The sequence below is a fragment of the Cinclus cinclus genome, chromosome 2 (assembly GCF_963662255.1).
Source record: "Cinclus cinclus chromosome 2, bCinCin1.1, whole genome shotgun sequence".
Classification (NCBI taxonomy): Eukaryota; Metazoa; Chordata; class Aves; order Passeriformes; family Cinclidae; genus Cinclus; species Cinclus cinclus.
In genome coordinates this window covers 30,352,862-30,373,394 of record NC_085047.1, presented here as the reverse complement: position 1 = coordinate 30,373,394, position 20,533 = coordinate 30,352,862, and the positions used below count along the sequence as shown (strand labels likewise).

The following is a 20,533-nucleotide window of genomic DNA, read 5'->3' as shown; positions in this document are numbered from 1 at the left end:
TGATAAAGAAAGCAGATAGTGTGAGAAGATGGATGAAGCTATGGAGATTTGGCCTGTTTCTGTAGGTACACTAAGTGTATGGAAAGAGCCTTATTTATTTTATTTTCCTCTGTTCAAGAATTTAGTTTGCTGTATGTGCTATGTTTGCCTGTGACAGTCTCGAGTGCCTTCTGTTCCTCTGTGGGTCTCTAGTGCTGAGTCCTGGGGAAGGCTACATTGCATTTACAGAGTATTTTGGCTCTCAGAAAGACTGGGGGTAGGCTCCTGAGTGATGTGTTTTTCTTGTTTCATCACATGCTAAAAAATTTAACCCTTCCCCGAGATTAGGTAGTAATTTCTGTAAACACATGCTCTGGACAAGCTCCAGGTTCACATTAGAGGCTACACTATTCCTTTCCCTGGTTGTAGTGAAAAACTGCAGAAGTCCTGAATGTTTTATTTGAAATCCATTTATTTTAAAATCCACTTTGTTTCCTCATCTTTCTTACCTTCATTCATTTAGCATTAGGAGTATTGACAATTTTACAAAGCGACACAAAGCTGCAGTGGTTTGTTGGTTGTTTTTTTGTTTGTTTTTTTTTTTTTTGCATGAAACGAGAATAAACCTCAAATGACAACATTGAAAAAATATACAATATATATATATATAATATCTGGGGAGGGGTTGTGAGAAACCCCACTCTGAGCCCTATGGCTAGCTCTGCCTTTCAGATTTCTATTCTTACCAACACCTGCATCACAGTTTGAACCGTGCCACCATCATGTGTAAGTGCCCTAACACATGTTTCTGGAGAGCCAGATGGGGGGTCAATAATGTGGGGAATGTCCACAATGAGAATGGCAGAAGATGACGGAACATGGGAGGCAGAAATGATCAATGAGGGAGGAGCACATGTGTACACGGTGGGAGAGGAAAGAAGTTGAAAGTAAGACACCTCCTCCTTCCTGCCATATGTTTTGGGGGGATCCACTGGGCGGGTGTTTTAAAGCTCCTAGTAGCGGTGAGAGATGTCATTTTTGCCAATGATGTGCCGGTCATTCATGACACTGCTGTCCGGGGAGTCGGGTGTCTCCGAGTCGGTGCTGTCATCATCATCATCCTCCATGCCCTCGCCAGCTCTGCCCTCTACACTTCCTGCTGCCCTCTCCTGACAGCTCTGGTACGACTGCAGAGGTGAGATACGGGGTGAGGGGAAGGGTCTGCCAGCCCAGCTGCCCGCCCAGCCCCAGCCACAGCAGCTGCTCCTCACCTCCATGGGGTTGACGATGATGGTGAGGGCTGAGTCGTCCCAGAACATGTCGCTGTCTTTGCCTCCAGTGCTGGTGTGCCCTGACTCGGCAGCCCCGGGGACCTCTTGCCCCACTCCCCGCCGGTGCAGGGAGTGGATGCGCAGGATGCCAAGGATCACCATAAGTGCCAGGAAGCCCACACACACCACGATGATGACAGTGGCAGCACTGGGGACCACTTTGAAGAAAGAAAGCGAGAAGTCGTGTCTAGAGTCTGTCACAGGAACATGCATTTCCAACCTGACGTGCAGGAACTGAGATGCCTGGGTAGAGCTTGGGTTTTTGGTCTATGCAGGAACATAGCCCAATTTGTCTGTGCCCCTGGGCACAGGCAGTTCCTGTGATGTCAGCCTGGCCTGTAACTCTGCACATCTTCATCTGCAGAATTGACCAGAATATGTTGCACAGAATATATCTGTATCCTGCTCTTGGGAGGGAGAAAAGTGTGCTGGGGACAGCCTCTAAGGGCTCGAGGATGATTTTCAGAAAGTGTGATTTCTGTGCAAGCAGTAGAGAAAGCAAGAAGCCAAAAGATGCCTTCATTGCACATGGAGCAGATATGAATGCTATTATGGACTTCTAATTAATGCTGTGGCAAAAGCCTGGCTTCTCTGCAGTAGAAAACCTGAAATTCATCGAAGACCCTTAGCCCGACTCCCACGTGTTTGTTTTAGACCTGTACACTGAGCCTTAACTCCCCAGATAACTACCTTCCCTGCAAAATCCATCTAGGCCTTCCACTAATTTGTTTATGGCTCTGCTCAGCAGGGACAAGTTTGCTGCTGCCATCAGACAGAGCTGGGGAAGGGAGAGGCAAAGGCTGGCGCATGTACAGGCTGCCTCTGCAGTGCCAGCTGCAGGACTGGACCAGCTTGGGACCAGCTACTGCAGGAAGCTGCAGCAAAAGCTAGCTCAAAGGTGCCTTGCTTGTTCCCTATGACAGGGAACCAAAATGTCTGTAACATGTTCCGGAGCTTTCACAGCCCAGAAGGAATTGACTGGAGTGTGGTCATGCCTGAGGCACAAGGCTACCAACACAAACAAACATCTAGTCCAGCTTTCAGACTTCTCTCTCCTCTGTTTTGGGGACAAAAATTCTCCTCTTGTCTGTGTAGTGCCATGTCCTGGATTTTCCTGCCTTGCTGACCACCACCTGCTCCCACTTCTTTCTTTAGAGCAGTGGTAGTCTTGGCTCACTTTCCTCTCCTGCTGTCGAAGCTTCTTTCTGAGATTACACAAGCCCACACAGCACCCTAGCAAGGTGCATGAATGAGGTTCGCTTACAGTTACTCTTTTTAGACCCTCTGAGGTGTAGATTCCAGTCTGCTTCTACATCAAGAAAATAATATCCCATAAGAGGAGGATTGTTGCAGCATGCTCTTAAATACAGTTTGACAAAGACTTGCAGTCCACAACTGCAGCTAACAATGAGTGGAACAGGACAGTATAATGACAACCTGATAATGGGTGCAGGGAGCCTGAGAGGAATCCTCTACTCTAGGTTCTGCCAGGATATCAGAAAATCAGCATCCTGATCTAAAGGAATAAACCCAAAAGATGACGTTACATACTTGGGTTGTTGTGGGTGCTTGCCAAACTGTGCCCAGACAGCTCTGCAGGTAAATGATGGCCCCGGTGCACAAACTGCTGGGAGCTCAGAATATGGTTAGGATGAGCAGCTCGGTTCATGTTGTGGAGAACATTCACCTGGAGAAAGACCAGAGTGAAGGGACTCAACCCTGTGTCCATGGCACATTCTATGCATTCCCATGCACCACATCCTCCCCTTGCATGCAGAAGAATCTGTGTGCATGCATCAGTCTCGTACCTCGACAGTAAACTCATTGCTGGAGTAGCGCCCATTCATCTCAGTGCAGGACAGGTGAAACTTCCTTTCATAGAGGGCTGCACCATGGTTGATGTGGTAGGAGACCTGGCGTAGGATCTCCTCATAAACTGCAATGCTCTCCACGCCTGAGACAAGAAGAGAGGGGTGGGGTGAGGAAGGTTCTGCTCCAAAGTCACCTGGCATCCTAACCCTGCAGGCACTAGAAGCTACACAGGGATCCAAAGCAATGCTGGGTTTGTTAATTTTGGGAAGGGCTCAGAGAGGGAGCTGGCTGCAAAGGACCTGATGGAATCCCTGCTTGCATCACTAAAACAAGTGGAAGGGAAGGAAGGATTGAGAGCAACAGCCCTGTTAAATTCTGGAGAGCACAAAAGTGTTGTACCAGTCCACAGGTTGTGGGATATGTTGTCCCTGTCATGTCATGCAAAATGCTACTGACACCTGAGAACACCAAACTCCCTTACAAGGAGTAAGTCAGGAGGAGTGATATAAACCTGGGTGAGAGCTGACAGCATGTCCCAATACCTTCTGCTGGAGGAAAAGCCACCTCCCCAAGGAAATGGTCTGTGACTTCCAAAAGCCAGGAGTTCAAGAATGGTTACATCTCAGTGTCACAAAGTACACCAACACATCCTAATGTCAAGCGCTTCTCCCAGTGATGCCTGACAGTCGGAGACAGAGGCACAGCTAGGTAGCTGTGACCATGGAGAGGACGTACCGGTGATGGTCAGGTAGGCAGAGGTGTTAACGAGCTCCAGGCCCCGCTGCTGCAGCAGAGCCCCATCCAGGAACAGGTACTCCCTCTCTGGGTCCAAGTCATCTCCTACCAATGAGATCTCGCAGCCATCCAGGTTGTGCACAATCTCATCTGACATTCGCGTGTCTGTCACTTAGACAAACAGAAAGAAGATATGGCCAGAAAGCCAGACAGTCACCAGAGAAGGAAGGAGTTACTCAGAGGGGTACCTGCTTACCTAAGAGTGCTCACATCACGTGTAATTACTTCTGCTTCTCCACCTAGCACTGACCTTAAGTAAAATCACTGTCAGTCTAATTACTTGTTGCAGGATGGTTCTAATGACATTATCTATGCACATAATAAAGTCACTTTATTTTGGAACAACATACTATTATCAGTCTGGTTCATGATAGCACATCTTGGCTGTAAGGATTTTGTTGACAATGACAGTGTGCAAATTAGGAACAACACTCACACATTCCCAGGCCCTGCATGCTTTTGAAAGCTTTTCCCTGTCTCACACTGTTGGTTACCATGGTTGAGATCTTATCTTCTTTAAAATGGCAACCACATTCAATAACTAACTGCTTTCAGCAGGATTGAGAGCAATCTGCTCTTAAGTCAAGGAACTCATCATTGTATGAGGAAAGGCAAAGCTTCTAAACAGAGAAGTAGGAGCAAAAAATCCCATTACCAAAACAGATAAGAAAGAAGTAAATGGACACATAGAGCACAGACTGCAGAGAAATAATCTGAGCATGATGGAAAGAAATTGAAGAACAGGATGGTTCTGTAGGGTGTGAGGAAACTGACTGGGGAATTCACAGGAATAAGTGAGGCAGGAAAAGAAGGAAGGGAGCAAGAAGTAAGAAAAGAAAGCAGGAGAAAGTAGGGTTAGACGAAGTAAGTGCAGGAGTAGAGAGAGTAACAGGCAGGATACCCATCCAGCACTGGATTCAATAAAGGGAAACGTAGGTAAAATGCAAAAGGGATTAGGAATGAGCAGCCTGGGAAAGAATTAGGAGAGAATGAGGCAAAGGAACTGAGTGGATAGAAAAAGTACAGGGAGGAGCAGAAAAGGATAAGAGGCGATTAGCCTACATATTGACAGACAATGTGCCTTGCTTCTAAATTTGTAAACTCTCACTTTCGGGTGAAATTATAGAGGCTCTACTTCCTCTGCAGGACTATGACTCTTGTAGGTCTTCCCAGTTTGTCTCTTACACCTTGCCCTGTACTCCACTCACCGGTACCATGCCAGTTCTCCTCCTTCTTGGCCTCCACCTGGTGAGAAATAGAGCAGGTGATCTGGAGGTTGGGGAACAGGGGAATTCCTTCTGGAGCCTCAAAGCCTGATGCAGGATGAGCAAAGTGGGCATTGCCACTCAGCAGGATCTGGGGGGCATCAGGCTGTAGCACCACAACATAGCCTTCCACATCAGGAATGGAGACACAGGACTCCTCACTGAAACACCTGAAGGAGAGCAGTAGAAAACATCAGTTGTCACAAGCTTCCAGAAGCATAAAAGATTGCCTCCTGCCCATTACTTCCAGGGAAGGAAATATCCTTTTCCCAGCAGTCTTCCTAAAGCTTTCCTACAGCCTGCTGCACAAGGCAGAGATGTGTGGTAGGAGTGACACCACTGGGATCTGGTGGCTTGATCACATCGACAGACACAGAGAAAATTAAAACCAGTCCACATTCCTGGAACACTGCGAGTTGAGGCAGAAGTTCTGCATAGGCACTAGGAACCAGTACTACAGTATCCATTTGGATATTGGATAATTTATCATTTATTTTCAGGAAGACTTTTACCCATTTTGAGACCATCTTAAAATATAAATATTTTAAAATACAAAGTGAGTCAGTGTAATTTTAGTCAAAAAGACAGGCAACCCTCTTGCTGAACTGAGCCAGAGGTGCTGGTTTGCCCACTCACTTGACAGCAGTGGTGAGCCTGAGGGGCCGGACCCCAGGGGTAGCAAAGCGCAGTGAATTCATGTAAGCCACGTGCTGGATTGCGTGGTTGAAGGTTTCCACATCATCACCCTCCAAGGTGAGCAGGGACTGAGAGGGGTTCACATGAACCTAGAGGTAGAAGAAAAGAAAATACTCATGGTTCCTTGGCAAATGACAGGAATCCAGGCTGAGAGAGACACATAGGAGAAAGGTGGGGAGCTGTCTGAGGTGGGGGAGCAGGCAAAGTCTTGGGAAGCAAGGCTGGGGAGGAAGAGTGGAGGAGACCCATGCAAGCTGGGCAGATGGGCATACCTTCATCCCTTTGCCCAAACTGTCGAAGTCACTGTAATCAAGCCCCTCACGGCAGGCATACAGGCATTCAATAACCTCCCGGCTCTCCAAGCTACCAGGGCGCACAGTGAAGCCAGCCAAGTAACCATGGAAGTAGTGGTGTATCGACAGAGGATCTCCTGAGGGAAACATGGGAGGTGGAGGGTGTGAGAGACATGGTGAGCAAGAGAGCAAAACCACAGAAGCAACAGTGTGAGGGCCACGAAGAGGTAAGGGAGGTAGAGGGATACAGAGGGGGGGCATGGGGGAATGGAAAAGCGCAGAAGACAAGAGCAGCAATGTAAGGGATATTACAGATGTTAAGGGAGGTAAGAGAGGGACAGAAGGGTGCACAGGATATGGAAAAGCAACGACAACAAGAAGTCAGGGGATGCTTAAGACAGGAGATGAAAACTTTTGAAATTCCACATGGGGGAAAGTGAGAAAAACAGACCAACGAAAAAGGCAAGGGCAGTGAACAGTGGGTAGCATAGAGAAGTTTCTGTCAAACTGCTGAATGCCAGATGGAAACAATTTCTTGTCCCCTTCTCACTCTGCTTCCTGTGAGGGCTTGTAAAAGAAACTACACATTCCACAGATAATTAGGGATGAGGTGACATCTCCTGATGTCTCTAATGGCTATTGTGTTCTTCAGAGAACAGCTTTAATGATCAGGCATGAGTACTCTTTCTCCACACAAAAAGCATACTCCAACTCTCAAAGCAGGTTGCAGTCCTTCCATCAGCCTTTTCATGCTCCACAGGTACCAAGGTATCAAGGACCAATCTGCCAAATAAGGGGTTGCCTCCCAAGGCAGTGGGAGGTGGCAGGACAGGACTGGGGAAGCTGCATGAGGAAGGCACCATGCAAGAAGGGATAGTCATGCATAGTCAAGAGGGGAAGAGACCCATCTTCTTTCTTTTCCCTACCTTGCACAGAATCAGTGGCATTCTCACTTCCTCTGGTTTTCTCTTTGTTTTTCTCCTCTGCAAAAGGAGAACATCCAGCTAACTAATAGGACATTGGAAGATATTAGTTTCAGGGTCAGGCAAGTATCTATACAAGAGCCTGTAGTGGCCAGTCCACAAGAACAGCTCTGTGCCAAGCAGAGCACCCCTCAGCCCAAGAGGCAGCCCATCGCAGATGAGAGAGGGCAGAGGTCCTCTCACAAAGCAGATGGTGAGACTGTAGGATGAGTAACTGACTTAAGGCAGAAACTACAGCGCTTGCAGTTTCTCAATCCTTCCCCAGTGTAACCTATTTTGGGAATTAGCCCTGTTCACAACAAGCTGTGCTCTCAATATCCCTTAGAAACTCAGACAGCTCCAGCAGAGGGTCCCAAGCTGATCAATACCGGTGGTCTGCAAAATGCCAATCAAGAGCTGTGGGAAGATCTCTGACCTCAGAGAAGAAGCAGTACAGCAAAGATTTGATCTTGCTAGAAATTTCTGCTGGAGTAAAGGCAAGCAGTAGGCAACTTCCTTTAGTTCTGTCCTGCTTCAGTCTAGCAGGAGAACTGAAGGATCTGAGAAATGCAGCCTTGCATCTCCACAGAAGAGGTGTTAATCTACTAGTGGCCTAACTTTGTTTGTAACCTGATTTTTCTCTTTCAGCCCAATTCCTGTACAGAAAGATTTATGACTTTTTCATATAGACCCTCAAGACAGACAAATCCCCATCAACACAATCAGCAGCATAAATTGCACTGCCTGCTTTCTGGTGAAAGGCTTTGATAGAAAAGCCAGTGCTTCTCTGAATGAGGTACAGAGTTTTAACTCTCCACTGCCTGAAAGTTGGTTATCCATTGTATATTCTATGTTTTTTGTCCAGGAAGCGGTCAGGGACACTTTTCCCTGAGCTGTTATTACCTTTGTCCATGAGGAAAGAAGGAGCCATACTAGCTTTGGTGCCAAGGAGGCAAGATGGCTGCAGTGTGGTTTGCATCATTTAGTATTAGGTAGTGTTTCTTTCACCTCTTCTGGGTCTCCCTCCACCCACTTTTTTCCCAGCTGGGAAGAGCGTGGTTTGGGAAGCGGGCACTCACCAGCCCAGCAGGCCCCGATCATAAGGGAAGGCTCCGGCCGTGGCGGGTGGATGAGGCCATTGTCGTGGATCAGGGCAGGGTCGTAGGAGACGCCATCCACATACAGCGTGACCGTGGGGAACTCCAGGTTGAGGGCGTAATGGTGCCACTCATCATCGCAGACCTGCGGCAGACAGCCAAGCACGCTGTCAGCAAAGGGCAGGAGGAGAAGGGACATGGAGGGGATGCAAACCCGCCCTCACCTGCTCAAGCTTCCAGAGGAATTTCACAGGCCTTGCACTTTCCAGCAACGGCCAGTAGAGGAAAGAAATCCGGCAGCCGTGCACAGCCAGAGAGTAGTGCGAGTAGCCATCCTCTGCCAGGGACAAGCACAGGGAGTTACGTGTCACGCTCCGAGCAGTCCCACTAGCCAGAACCCAGAAGCCCACGCTGGCACTCTGCACCATGTGCTCAAAGGAGGCAGGAGTGCTCCGAGGAAAAGGGACACCTGAAGAAGCTGTGCTCCTAAGGAGGAACCCCTGCCCAAGTCCTGCTTCGGAACATTGAGATTTACCCCTGCGGGGACAATTCCCCCTGAGGAGTTAAGAGGCAGTGGGCAGAAGTGTCACCACCCCAGGAGAAGTCTCACCGCTCTGCACTGTACTGCAGATCACCGTCTCCTCTTCCCGCCTGCCTTTGCCAGGAACCACGGCATGCTTCATCCACACGGACAGGGTGAAGTGGTCACTCAGCCCCTCGTGGCCATTCGGTCCATTCACCACAGGCACCTGGGCAGCCTGGCTGCCATTGAACCAGTAGATGAGGCTGCTGTCCTGGCTGTAGTGCACCGAGAGCCGCGCTGTCCAGTTTGCTGTGGGGCTAGGCACTGGCAGCAGATCAATCTCTCCTGAGGCAGCCCCTGCCAAGAAGGGAGAGGGTCAGGAATGTTGGCATGGGAGAATAAAGGAGCCCGAGAACTGGGGATCAGATTAAGTGGGCAGTGGAAGCCTCACTGTAATGTCTCAGTGCACAGAGAGATGAGGAATTGCCTAAAGGCTTTCTCCTGTCTGGAGAAGAATGGTGACCTTTTGTTCAGTGCTGACCCAAGTCTCACAGGCTCTGCATAGTGGGACAATGCACAGAAATCTCTGGCATCCCAGCAAGGAAAGCACAGGTAGTCCCTTATAAAGCTAGAAAGTTGTGGAAGTGTTCAGTGCCAGGTTGGATGAGAGTCTGAGCAACCTCGCCTAGTGCAAGGTATCCCTGTCTCTGGCAGGGACGTTGGACCGAGCGGATCTTTAAGGTTCCTTCCAGTCCAAACCATTCCACAATTCCATGAGATATGGGCAGGAACACCCATTGGCCCTCAAACTAACTCACAAGCTCGGTGTCCTCCCACCCCAGTGACCACAGCAGATGTGAGGAATGCGTCCCCCGGCACCTCTGCTGTGTGGGGCTCAGCTACCACAGTGAGACCCTCCAGAGGGAGGGGCAGGGTGTAGTGCCACAGCAGCCCTCAGCCCAGGAAAGAACCAATTCACCGCAGAGTTTGCGCAGTGACTTCTCGGAGTAGTTATCCCGGTCACAGCCCTTGGCCACGTGGTTTGTCTGCAGCTCCACCGTGGCCTGGATGTTCCACAGAGGCTCGTCACAGGTCTCCAGGTGAATGGTGGGGAACAGCGCAAGGCTGCCCGCACCGGGGGTGTACTCAATCCTCTTGTTCCAGCCTAATGGAAAGGAGTGAAAGAGAGGGATTAGGAACTGCCAAGGACACAGGGCCAGAATACCTGGCATACACACAAGTGGCATCTATGGACTAGTCCAAACTTTTGGCTTTTCCACATTGGAAACACAGCTTTACACAGCTGGCATCAAAGTATGGAAAGATTTCCTAGAAGCATGGGGTCCAAGGTCCCAGCTTCTACAGCTCATACTGGTGTATCATCACTCTGTGGTTGGTCAGCTTCTCCTACCAGGCAGAGCAGGTATTTAGCTGAGCTCCCCTTAATTCTAATTGACTAAGGTGAACCTGGAGGAACACACCACCACTGGAAAAGCCAAATACCTTCCAGAAGAGCTGCCCCAAAAACAATCTTTGGTCAATAGAGTCTATGAGCCTTATCAAACATACGGCAGTTCACAGTAATCCAAGGAATGATTTTCCAATGTTAGAATTTACCTTTCAGAGGCTTTGCAACAGACTTAAGACATCTGCTGTGTCCCCTGATGGAGATGGGTTGGTGCCAGAACTGAACCATATATATGGGCACACAAATTTGTATGTGTATATACAAACATTTGTGATGAGCAGGACGGAGTAGTAGCTGAGCAAAAGCGAAGAGAAGAGATAAATGTGTTTGGAGGTCTCATACCCTGCCAGCTGGGCTTGCAGGTAGGTTTCACCTGGATTTCCACTTCAGCATCATCAGAAGCCCTCTTCTTCCCACAGTCATAGGCTGTCACTGTGAATTTGTAGACACGATCCGCACTGTACTGCAGCTTCTCCGTGTTCTCAATGTTCCCTGGTTTGCAAAACAAAGGGATCAAGGTAGAGGACAAGCAGTCTCCTCAAATATGTCTTTCTAAAAATCACTCATATCTTTGATCAATGACAAAAACAACCAAAAAAGAGTTGAGTCACTCTGCCCAGTGTCACTTTGTAACAGGTTATAGCATCCCACAAAATGGATGCTGCTGGTCTCACCAGGATAGATCAGCAGTGCTGGAAAATTTATACAGCACAGCTCCGCCTTCAAATGGGGCTGCGAGAGAAGGAGCAGAGCAGGAAAACAGGAGCGATGTGCACAAGGTGGGTGAGGATTCTTACCGTCGTTGTCAATGAGGAAGGGAATATTCGGGGTCAGGATCTCATAGTAGCAGATCTGGCTGTACTGCGGTGAGCAGTCCCCGTCGATGGCCTCCACACGCAAGATGCGGTCATACAGCTTTCCCTCCGTCACCGCCACGCGATACAGCTTCTCCACAAAGACGGGAGCAAACTCATTCACATCGTTTACTCGAACGTGCACTGTGGCCCTGATGCAGAGAGACATCAGTAAGAACTGATGGGCTGATTAGGAGCCACACACCACCTAAATTTCAGAGTAAGTCATTCTTTTAAAGGGCGCCACTCCGATTTCCAGCTGTCAAAAGCAAGGACAAGGAAAGACACCTTGATTTCAGTGCAGCAATGTTGTCACACGGGTGCTTGGACAATGGTTTCCAACCGACCAGAAAGAGCAAAAGTAGTAACAATGAAATCTGGACCTCCTACCTATGTGCAGCAATGTAAAACACCTCTTTTAGAAGCTGCTGTCAAACAGCCCTCGTTTCTGCATTCGCTCATGTGACAGTCAGTGAACATTTCTCTTTGGGTCATCTTAGCATGTTGAGTTCCAATATCACAGCTAGAGAAAAATACTCCTGGCAAAAAGGAAGTGCTTCCACAGCAACCTTCCTTTGCATTTTTGTCACAGATCACATTTTGTAGCATGCAGCAATGTCTGCGTGAACTCACTTGTGTGATTTTTTGGTATTTGCTCCATCAGGTCCCTCTCCACAGTCATAGGCCTGGATGGTAAATGTGTGCTCCTTATGTGCTTCACAATCCACTGGTTCCTTGGCCCGGATCAGCCCCTCTCCTGTAGCTTTGTCCAGGATCACAGCTTCAAAAGGTACCCCTGACCCATGGATCCTGAAGCCACAGATTTCACCTGGTACACACAAAAACAGAGAGGAAGGGGAGAAATAAAAGGACTGAGGAGAACACATTACACCCCTTGCTTTCCTTTCCCATATTTTCTTCCTTTCTAACTTACATTTTCCATTCTCCCCCGTTGTCATCCTTCATTTCAAGCAGTTTTTGGTTCCCTAGGAATTCTTCCTGCTAGGGATACAGCCTAGCAATTACAGCCATTAATGGTGCAGATTGCCATCTACTGGAGAATACTCCCATGGCAAAGAGTCCCGACCAGCATCACGAAAGGTTGAAGGTTACAAGGCTCAAGCTACATTTATTAGTGCTACACAGCCACAGTCCTGGGGGAGCATCTTATTTCTCCTCCGCATCCCTCAGGGAAGCAAAACAGGCCATATACTGCAGATAGCCAGAGCATGAAGATCCGTGATGTCTCATCCACCCACACATGCAGGATGCGCCGAGTACCGCAGGGAACTGCAGATAGGGTCACCTAAGCCCCAAAATTCAACTCACAAGGACCACATTTACTCTCCCAAAGCTGAGGAAGAATGTGTGAGGAAACTCCAGGCATGGCCTAAGCAAGCACTAGGAATACAACCATTGAAAGCATCGCTTGTTATTCTGAGGATTTGTGCTCACTGTGAGGGGATGTAGCACTGCCAGTAAAGTGTGCCCTACCAGCTTTCTCCAGGGCTCACAGACACAGCACTGTGCATGTGATCTTTGAAAATAGCAGAACTGCGTCAAAAAAGTAGCTGGCTCCACCCTCAGTTCCTTTCCCTAAGGAAACAGCTCACAGCATCCTAAATCAAGCTGTGCCCAAATTGCCTCCAGACTTCACTAGGGACCTCCTCCGGAACAAGGTTTGGAGGTGATTGTTTCCTGAAGAGAGGTAGGATCCAGCACAGGGATGAATGTCACTGTGTCCCTGCCTCTCCCTAAGCCTGTCCCTGCCTTCCACCCTTGCCAGAGCTGATCCCCACCTACCTGCATAGCGCAGTGGGGCATCTTTGTCCAGCGCAAACAGCGGCGGGTTGAGCAGGACGGTGTTGTCATTCTCCATGACGATGCCCTGATACTCGGCTTCAATCCATGGTTTGTGCTTGTTTGCTGAGGCAGATTTGGGGTAAGGGATGAAGAACAGGAATGTATTAGCCACCAACTGCAGATTCAGTAAGAAAAGAAAAGAATTTCACCCCCTGGAAAGTAACAACGGCCCCTCACCACCTTCTTCTCTAGAAATAAAGACATCTAAAATAGGCTGGGAGAAAAAAAGTTATCTTTACTTAGTTCTACTCATGGGAGACCTCTTCAGAAGCAACGTGTTCCTTCTTGTGTCCTCATTACCATCTTATTAAAAATACCTGGAGAGACATCTGGGTGCCCAGAAAAGCTGGAGCAGTTTAAAAAAAAAAAGTGAACTCAAGAGGCAGAAGTAGCCTCAGCCTGGAGACAGATTCCAATTACTAAACCCTTTAACTCAATGAAGCCATAATGAAAGGATCCAGCCTACATCTTCTCTTGGGGTACCCCAGGGGACAATGCAGCCATTGTCACTTCTGCTTTGCACCCTCTAGACTAAGGCCCAGGACCTACAGAGACATGCCCAGGTACACCTTCAGTCAGCCGTCCTATGCACGTAACAACCTATTCTGAGAGTCCCTTGCTCTTTCCCTTCCCACTCCATGGTGAGCACCATATTCCTTTGGCCCCTCCTTGCTAATCCCTTTGGCTGGAGCCCAGCCAGGCTTGGCATGGAGGCAGCAGCCAGCAGGAGGCTCTGAAAAATGTCACAGGCCCAGAAATAGCAAATTAATCTTTATCACACAGGCTTCGGGGCAGGGAAGGGAGAAATAAAGGGGTGGGGGGGGGAGGGGAGGGGATAGGAGGGGAGAGAGGAAAAAAAATCATTACAAATTACAAACCCCTCCCCCGTGCCCACTCCCTGCCAAATGGGCCTCAGAGATTATATTACATGGCCTAGTTACAACCCCCATTCCCAGATAATCCCCCACTCTCCCACCCCCTGGAGGCCAAGATTTATTACAACCCGGCAATACTTTGAGCACAGCATGGCTCAGAGCTGGTGGGGAGTAGGATACAGAGCCATTCCCCTCAAGGGCACTACTTCCAATACGTTGAATCCATCCTCTGCAGCACAGTGTCCTCTGAAAGGCCATACTGGCATGGCCTCATGTGTTGACTCAAAAGGGGCAGTATCCTGTGCAACCAAGAACTTGTGCATTTCGGGGCCAGGGGTTGCTGCCAGGGGTGGCTGGGGGGCCAGCAGGCAGGGTGACAGGTCAGCGAGGGGATGTCCCAGCGGGGCCGAGCGGGCAGATCCAGCCTGGTGTGGCAGCGAAGAGCGTGGGTTGGCACTTCTCCACCGTATTGATTGAGATTAAAAAGCATTGCGTAGGAAATCCAGAGAAGCATCCATCCTGCTCAGTATGCAGGTGGAATCCTCCCTGTGTGCAAGTGCCCGCATCTCCCCCTGCCCCTCCGTTGTCCCCACTGGATTCCATTCTGTTCTGGCTCTATCCATGCGCCACACCACTGAGGTGGGGATCCAGAGCTATAAATGCCAAATGTGCCCTGTTGCTGGGGTAACAAGCTGATTGTACAGAGATAAATCCTTTGCTGCATCCACCTGCAACTTGGGAATCACCAATCTGATTTCTCGGAAAATTAGTTGTTGGAGAATAGAAAAACATTTTAGGAGTATTTTTAGGATACAGACTCCTACCAGGATACAGACTCCTACCAGCTTCAAGAAAGCTCCCGTCAATCTAATATAATTTGCCAAAAGTGGGTAGATGTTTCCGAGTGCAAATTCACAAAGGAGAGGGAGAATCCAGAGCACAAGGGGCCTTCCCTTGCCACTGAGCCCCATGGAAGCAGTGCAGAACAAATAAATGCCCCTGCCAATGTCAGGGCACACACACAGCTCTGCGGTGCACCCGCCCTGTAGCCCTGACTCTTCCAAGGCACGGACAGCACCTTAAGGTGTCACATTCCCCGATGATCCCAGAGTCCTTCAAATGTTTATAGATTTTCCCATCCTGTCAGATTACCAGCACACTGGCTCCCCTCGGATGAATCTCTCACGCTTGCCTCTACAGCCACAGATCTAGAAACCTACATCTTTCTCCATCACTCTACGTGCTCAAAGAACATCTGCATTCAGAACATCATAGCTGTAGTGCTGGGGTGGTTTGGGGGTCTTTCATCTCTAGCACATAAAACACATAAATTCAACCCACATCATTAACGCATAACTATACATAAACAGCTCCTATTGACAGATTTTAGATGGATGGACTAGGACTGGAAGATGGAGCTAGGGAATGTGTTTCATGAACTGCAGGGGTCTGTGGTGAACCAACATATTCTCTCTCAGCATGCTAGGGAAGGGATGGGAATCTAAATCCACCCAGTGATAACTAAACAAAAGCAACACAAGTGGGTGGAAAAGGGGAAAACGCGAGGGGAGCCCTAGGAGACGAAAAGAAAGGAGAAAAAAAGCGGTCGGTGATAGGATGACAGATGGACGAAGTAGAGAATGGGGATGGGATGGCATAAGGGCGCCCGAAGGGGCGAAGAGAACCGGGGCCGCCGGGGACCGCGGAGATGCCCCGACAAAAACGTGCCGGGCGAAGGCGGCGGGCAGCGCGGAGCCGCACCGCCACCGCGGGGGCGGATGGACGAGCCGCTGCCGACGTGTCCCCCCAGAGCCCCTCCGCGGGGGCTGCCGGTGCGTCCCAGCGGAGCGCCCGCCGCCGCCCGGGACCGTGCCCGCGGCGCTCCGCCGCTCACCTTTGTTGGAGGCGCTGCCGGGCAGCGCGGCGCAGAGGCAGAGCAGAGGGAGGAGGACGGCGGCGCGGGGCCGAGGGTCGCCCATGGCGGCGGCGGCGGCGGCGGCGGCGGCGGGTCCCGGCAGGACCCACGCCCTCGCTCCCGCGGCGGCGGCGGCGCGCAGGGACGGCGGCACCTCCGGCAGCCGCTCCGCTCCGCTCCGCGCCCCGCCCGGCCCCGCCCCGCACTGCAGCATGACGTCACGGGCGGCGGGGGGGGGCGCAGCCAATGCGCGCGGCCGCCGCGCCAGGTGCCGCGGGACGGGGATGCGGGATCGGGATGCGGGACGGGGATGCCGGACAGGGATGCAGGTGGGGCGTGCCGGCCTCTCCTCGCCTCCCCACTGCGGGACAGGCGGTCCGCGGAGCGCGGCGACGGCTGCGGGCGGCCTGCCCGGGGAGCGGAGAAGCATCGGCACCGGGGCGGCTGCTGAGGGACGAGGAGGGCGTGGAGATCGGGGGAATAGGAGGGCGAGAGGCTGCAGACCGCACCCGGAACCCGGGCTTAGGCTCGGGCTCGGCAGGGCGGAGCTGCCGGCCTGCCGCTGCCTCTCCTCGACGGGGAGCGCCGTGGGGAGCGCAGGCCGGGGCGCTGCTCCGACGACGCTCGCAGCCACCGGCGTCACGGTGTGAGGAAGGGCCGTAGAGGGAGGATTCCTTGCCGCTGGCTGTAAGACCAGAGTTTAATACGAGCAGCCCCTGAGGAGGGCGGAGGGTGAGGAGGTGACCCGCCGTCGCCACGTCCTGCCCAGCCGAGGCGGAGATGCTGGAGCAGGGGCCGTCCCGGCTCTTTCCGCGCCCCCCGTGCGGGGACTCTTACTGCGGCGGGGGGCGTGGGAATCGGGCCGCCCCGCAGCGCTTCCCGCACCGCGGGAGAGCGACCGGCCCGCCCGGCGAGCCAGCTCGGTGCCAGCTCCGCGCCTGCCCGGCTGCTTGCGCTCTTTTCTCCGCTCCGTCCGCCGCGTCCCTCTGCCCGGGATGCCTCCCAACCTCACCGGCTATTACCGCTTCGTCTCCCAAGAGAACATGGACAATTACCTGCGGGCTTTAGGTAACGCTCCCCTCCCTATCACGCTCCCTCCTCGCCTTTAGTTCTGTCTCCAAAAAATTGAGTTGTAAAGGGGGAAGAGGAGGGGAATTGGGAACCCTCTGGTCCTTCTGTCTTCTACCATTATTTTTGCGCTGTGGTAGTAGAGGAAAGGAGGTACTATGGCTGATGCTCCTTAGCTAAAGGAGTGGAGGAGCTCTACTGGAGGAGGGGCCCAGGTCGCCCACACATCTCACCTCTCGCTCATCCTTTAGATATCAACGTGGTCCTGCGAAAGCTCGTCTGCCTACTGAAGCCGGACAAAGAGATTATCCACACGGGAGATCACATGATCATCCGCACTATCACGTCCCTACGGGACTACGTTATGGATTTTGACCTGGGAGTCCAGTTTGAGGAAGACCTGGGACCTGTGGATGGACGCAAGTGCCAGGTGAGGAACCTAAGCAGTGCAGTTTCACAGTGACCTGGGGCGTGCTAAAGAGTTCAGGGACTTGTTCAGCTTTTGACTCAATAACCAGGTGAGAACCAAGCCCAGAGCTGGCATGCCCCTGCAGGTCCAGGAGTAAGCGGTTCTATGAGTAAATCACTCACTGCAAAGAGCCAGAAACCAGTTCTCTGGGATCTGAAGGATATTGTCCTCTGGAGCAAAGCCCTGAAAAGATAGAATGTCAGCCCACTTGGCAGAACTCTGTTGTTGCACTTGGAAGCCAGAGGGTCATTCACCTCCCACAAAGACCATCTGTCCCAAGGAACCACTAGAGAGATACCAGATCAGGGATTGCATTTGAAATTCTGTCAGAGAGGAACAGCCAGTGTCATCGCTGGAAACATGTATCGGCCAGATCCACTTGTCTCAGGACAGCGTCTTTCCCTCTCCTTCCTTTCAGACCACCGTCTCCTGGGACGGGGATCAGCTGGTGTGTGAGCAGCTGGGAGAGAAGAGGAACCGAGGCTGGAGGCACTGGTTGGAGGGAGACCAGTTGCATCTGGTGAGGAGGGGTCCAGTGCAGCTCGCAAAATCCCAGTCACAGCGAGTGGGGGGGACACAGTGTGGGTGCTGCTAGCTCTGAGCCAGCCCTGCAGTTTCCTTCCACCTTCTCTCAGACTTTATCCCCGGCTCTGCAGGGGCAGCCACCGCTTCACACAAACATCCGCCTCCAGGGTTTAAAAGTTAAACTCAAAAGTTAAACAGCCCAACAAAGGCGACGTCCCTTCCGTGCCCTGCAGCCAGACCCGCAGGGGCTTTGGGAGGGTCGGCAGCGCTTCAGCGTGTGGCCTGCGAGGCTCCAGCCAGCAGCGGGAGGGCTGGCAGAACTGGGGAGAGACAGGAGGCGATCCAACCTAAACTCCCCTTTTGTGCCCCTTTTCCCAGCGCATGACTGCCGAAGACGAAGTCTGCGTCCAGGTTTTCCAGAAGGTGAAGTGAGCGCTCCCTGCAAAGATGCCTGGACGGGACCCGCGCTCTCCAGTGCGAGAAAGAAAAAGAAAACAAGACCCGAGCGAGCCAAGCCCCTCCGTAGCAGCGTGTTTTCTTGAGCCTCGCCCACCGCCCAGCAGCGGCCGGGGGTCACGGCCGGGCCGGGCCGGCGGGGAGCGGGAGGCGGGGAGCGGGATGGGCCGGGGCGGGGAGCGGGATCGGCCGCCGGCTTCGAGGAGGCTCCTTTCAGAATAAGAGCGGTCGGGGAGGAGCTCGGCGGGGGCTGCCCCACGGCCGGCCCGGCCCCCGCACCTCCCGCGCTCCTCCTGCCGAACCCCGCGATGCCCACCGGGGATGGAGCGGGGGCTGTCGGTGACCTGGTGGACAAGGGTAGCTCAGGCTGCTCCATCTTCTGCAGCCACCACCTGTCTTCTTCTCTGGTCCTCTGAGGTTGCTGCATTCTTCCAGGGATCATAGAATAGTGGAATGGTTTGGGTTTGTAAGGATGTTAAAGATCATTTAGCTCCCGGCTTCCCTTCTCCTGCCCCCCTGCCGTGGAATTCAGGAAGAATTTCTTCACTGTCAAGCATTGAAATGGACTACCCAGGGAGGTGGTGGAGTCACCATCCCCAGGGGTCTTCACAAAATGATTGGATGTGGCACTTACTGCCATGTCTCATTGAAAAGGCTGATGATCGGTCAAAGGTTGGATTTGATGATCTTGGAGGTCTTTTCCAACTGAAGTGATTCTGTGACATTTCACTTAGATCAAGTTGTTTTAAAGCCTCATCCAACCTGACCTTGAGCACTTCCAGGGATGGGGCAGCCACAGCTTCTTGGGATCCTCAAGTAGGATGGGTAGGAAACAGAACTTGTCCTTCAGAGTCTAGGATTCTCATGTGGTGGTGTGAAGTGTGAGGGCTGGAGTAATCAGCCCCATGTTCACTGCATTCCTGAGAAAGTCCCATGGGTGAGGATGGGTCAGAATCTCTTTCTGGGATAAGAAACCACAGCCGCTACCCCTAGCCCCAACATTCCTTCTGGCATTCTTAGCAGGGTCTCCTCACAACCACCGTAGCTCCACTGGTTCACAGCTATCTACAATCGGAGACCAAGGGGCAGAACCAAAGGAGGTGAGGTACCCTGAAAAGCCAGACCCGTGTCACAAAGAGAGGTGTTCTTTAGGACACCTGATTGGATGGGCACGAATCCACAGACAGTTATTTCTGAAAAATACTTGTGATTGCCGCCCAACAAAAGGTTGAAGGGAAGGGCACACAAAAACATGCAGATACTGACACCGCAGAGAACCAAGAGACTGGCAGATTTTTTTTTAATATAAGCCCTTTATAAGCTGAAAAAAGCTGTTGTTTTTTTTTTTTTCTGCCAGCAGCTAATTTAAAATTAGTGTTTTCTGAAGAGCTTCTTTTCAGGGAACTGCAAAGATGAGTGCCATGAGAAAAGCATTACTTCAGAACATGTGATAAGCGAAGGGTTGGGGAGCGGCAGCTGTGCCTATAGTGCCAACCTCTGACTCTTTACAGTTGTAACTTAGGACATAGGAGGCAGCAGCACCCTGTCAGTGTCCACAGTGCACAATTTGAGTGTCACAATCAAACACAGTGAGCAATCAGAGCCAGGCCATCCAGTTTGTCTGCTCTGTGCAGACCTCTTCAACGCACCACTCCTTCTACCATTACGGAACATGTACGTGATCTTTGTTGTATCATGAATTTGCAGAAGGCAGACAGCAGCTGGAGCTGGTTCCACTGTTGCCCTCTTTGCACTCTTCCATGCCACTAGAACACCCTCTGAGCTGCTTCTGATGCCCAACACCAAGCCCACTTCACCATGTCCAGGCTGGTATCTTCCAGACGGCGTGATCATTCCAGACCCTGCACCACAGGCTGGTACAAACTCTTCTCTTCTGAGCCTACATTCTGGTTGGATGGCAGACACTATATCCTTCAGGTGACTAGCCAGACTCTTCCACTGGCCTGCCAGCCTTCCATGTACTTTCCCTGTAAGCCTATGAGGTGATAGGCCAAGTAGATTGCTTCTGACTCATTGCCAGCCATCATGTATCCATGACAGCCTCTCTTCTTCAGGGAGAATCTGATTGTGCCAGAACCATAGATGAGAATCATACTCCCTCGATGTGGTCCACACTAATGATAATCACAGGGGATAATACTGCAACATATTCTAGGGCTTCAGGTAGTAACTACCAGCATTAATAATTCAGTTTTTTCTTTCATAATCATGCTATAGGTGTGATGTCTAAGTCAGGTGGTGACTTTACCCAACAGCACTATATTGC

General features: G+C 51.3%; 2 protein-coding genes across 2 annotated transcripts; one reads left to right on the top strand and one right to left on the bottom strand.

Moving 5' to 3' along the window:
- Nucleotides 1-992: 992 nt before the first annotated feature.
- CLSTN3 (calsyntenin 3) lies at nt 993-15,942 on the bottom strand. Its single transcript, XM_062515551.1, has 18 exons — nt 15,708-15,942; nt 12,879-13,001; nt 11,709-11,904; nt 11,019-11,227; nt 10,564-10,713; nt 9,733-9,918; nt 8,841-9,110; nt 8,455-8,567; nt 8,213-8,375; nt 7,098-7,154; nt 6,151-6,308; nt 5,819-5,967; nt 5,126-5,352; nt 3,858-4,028; nt 3,119-3,264; nt 2,862-2,997; nt 1,251-1,468; nt 993-1,166 (listed from the first exon to the last, which is right to left on the bottom strand). Exons 1-18 carry the CDS (start codon nt 15,940-15,942, stop codon nt 993-995), a joined length of 3,081 nt encoding a protein of 1,026 aa, XP_062371535.1.
- Nucleotides 15,943-16,720: 778 nt separating this feature from the next.
- RBP5 (retinol binding protein 5) lies at nt 16,721-18,222 on the top strand. Its single transcript, XM_062487417.1, has 4 exons — nt 16,721-16,796; nt 17,048-17,226; nt 17,684-17,785; nt 18,169-18,222. Exons 1-4 carry the CDS (start codon nt 16,724-16,726, stop codon nt 18,220-18,222), a joined length of 408 nt encoding a protein of 135 aa, XP_062343401.1. The 5' UTR covers nt 16,721-16,723.
- The last annotated feature ends 2,311 nt before the right edge of the window (nt 18,223-20,533 follow it).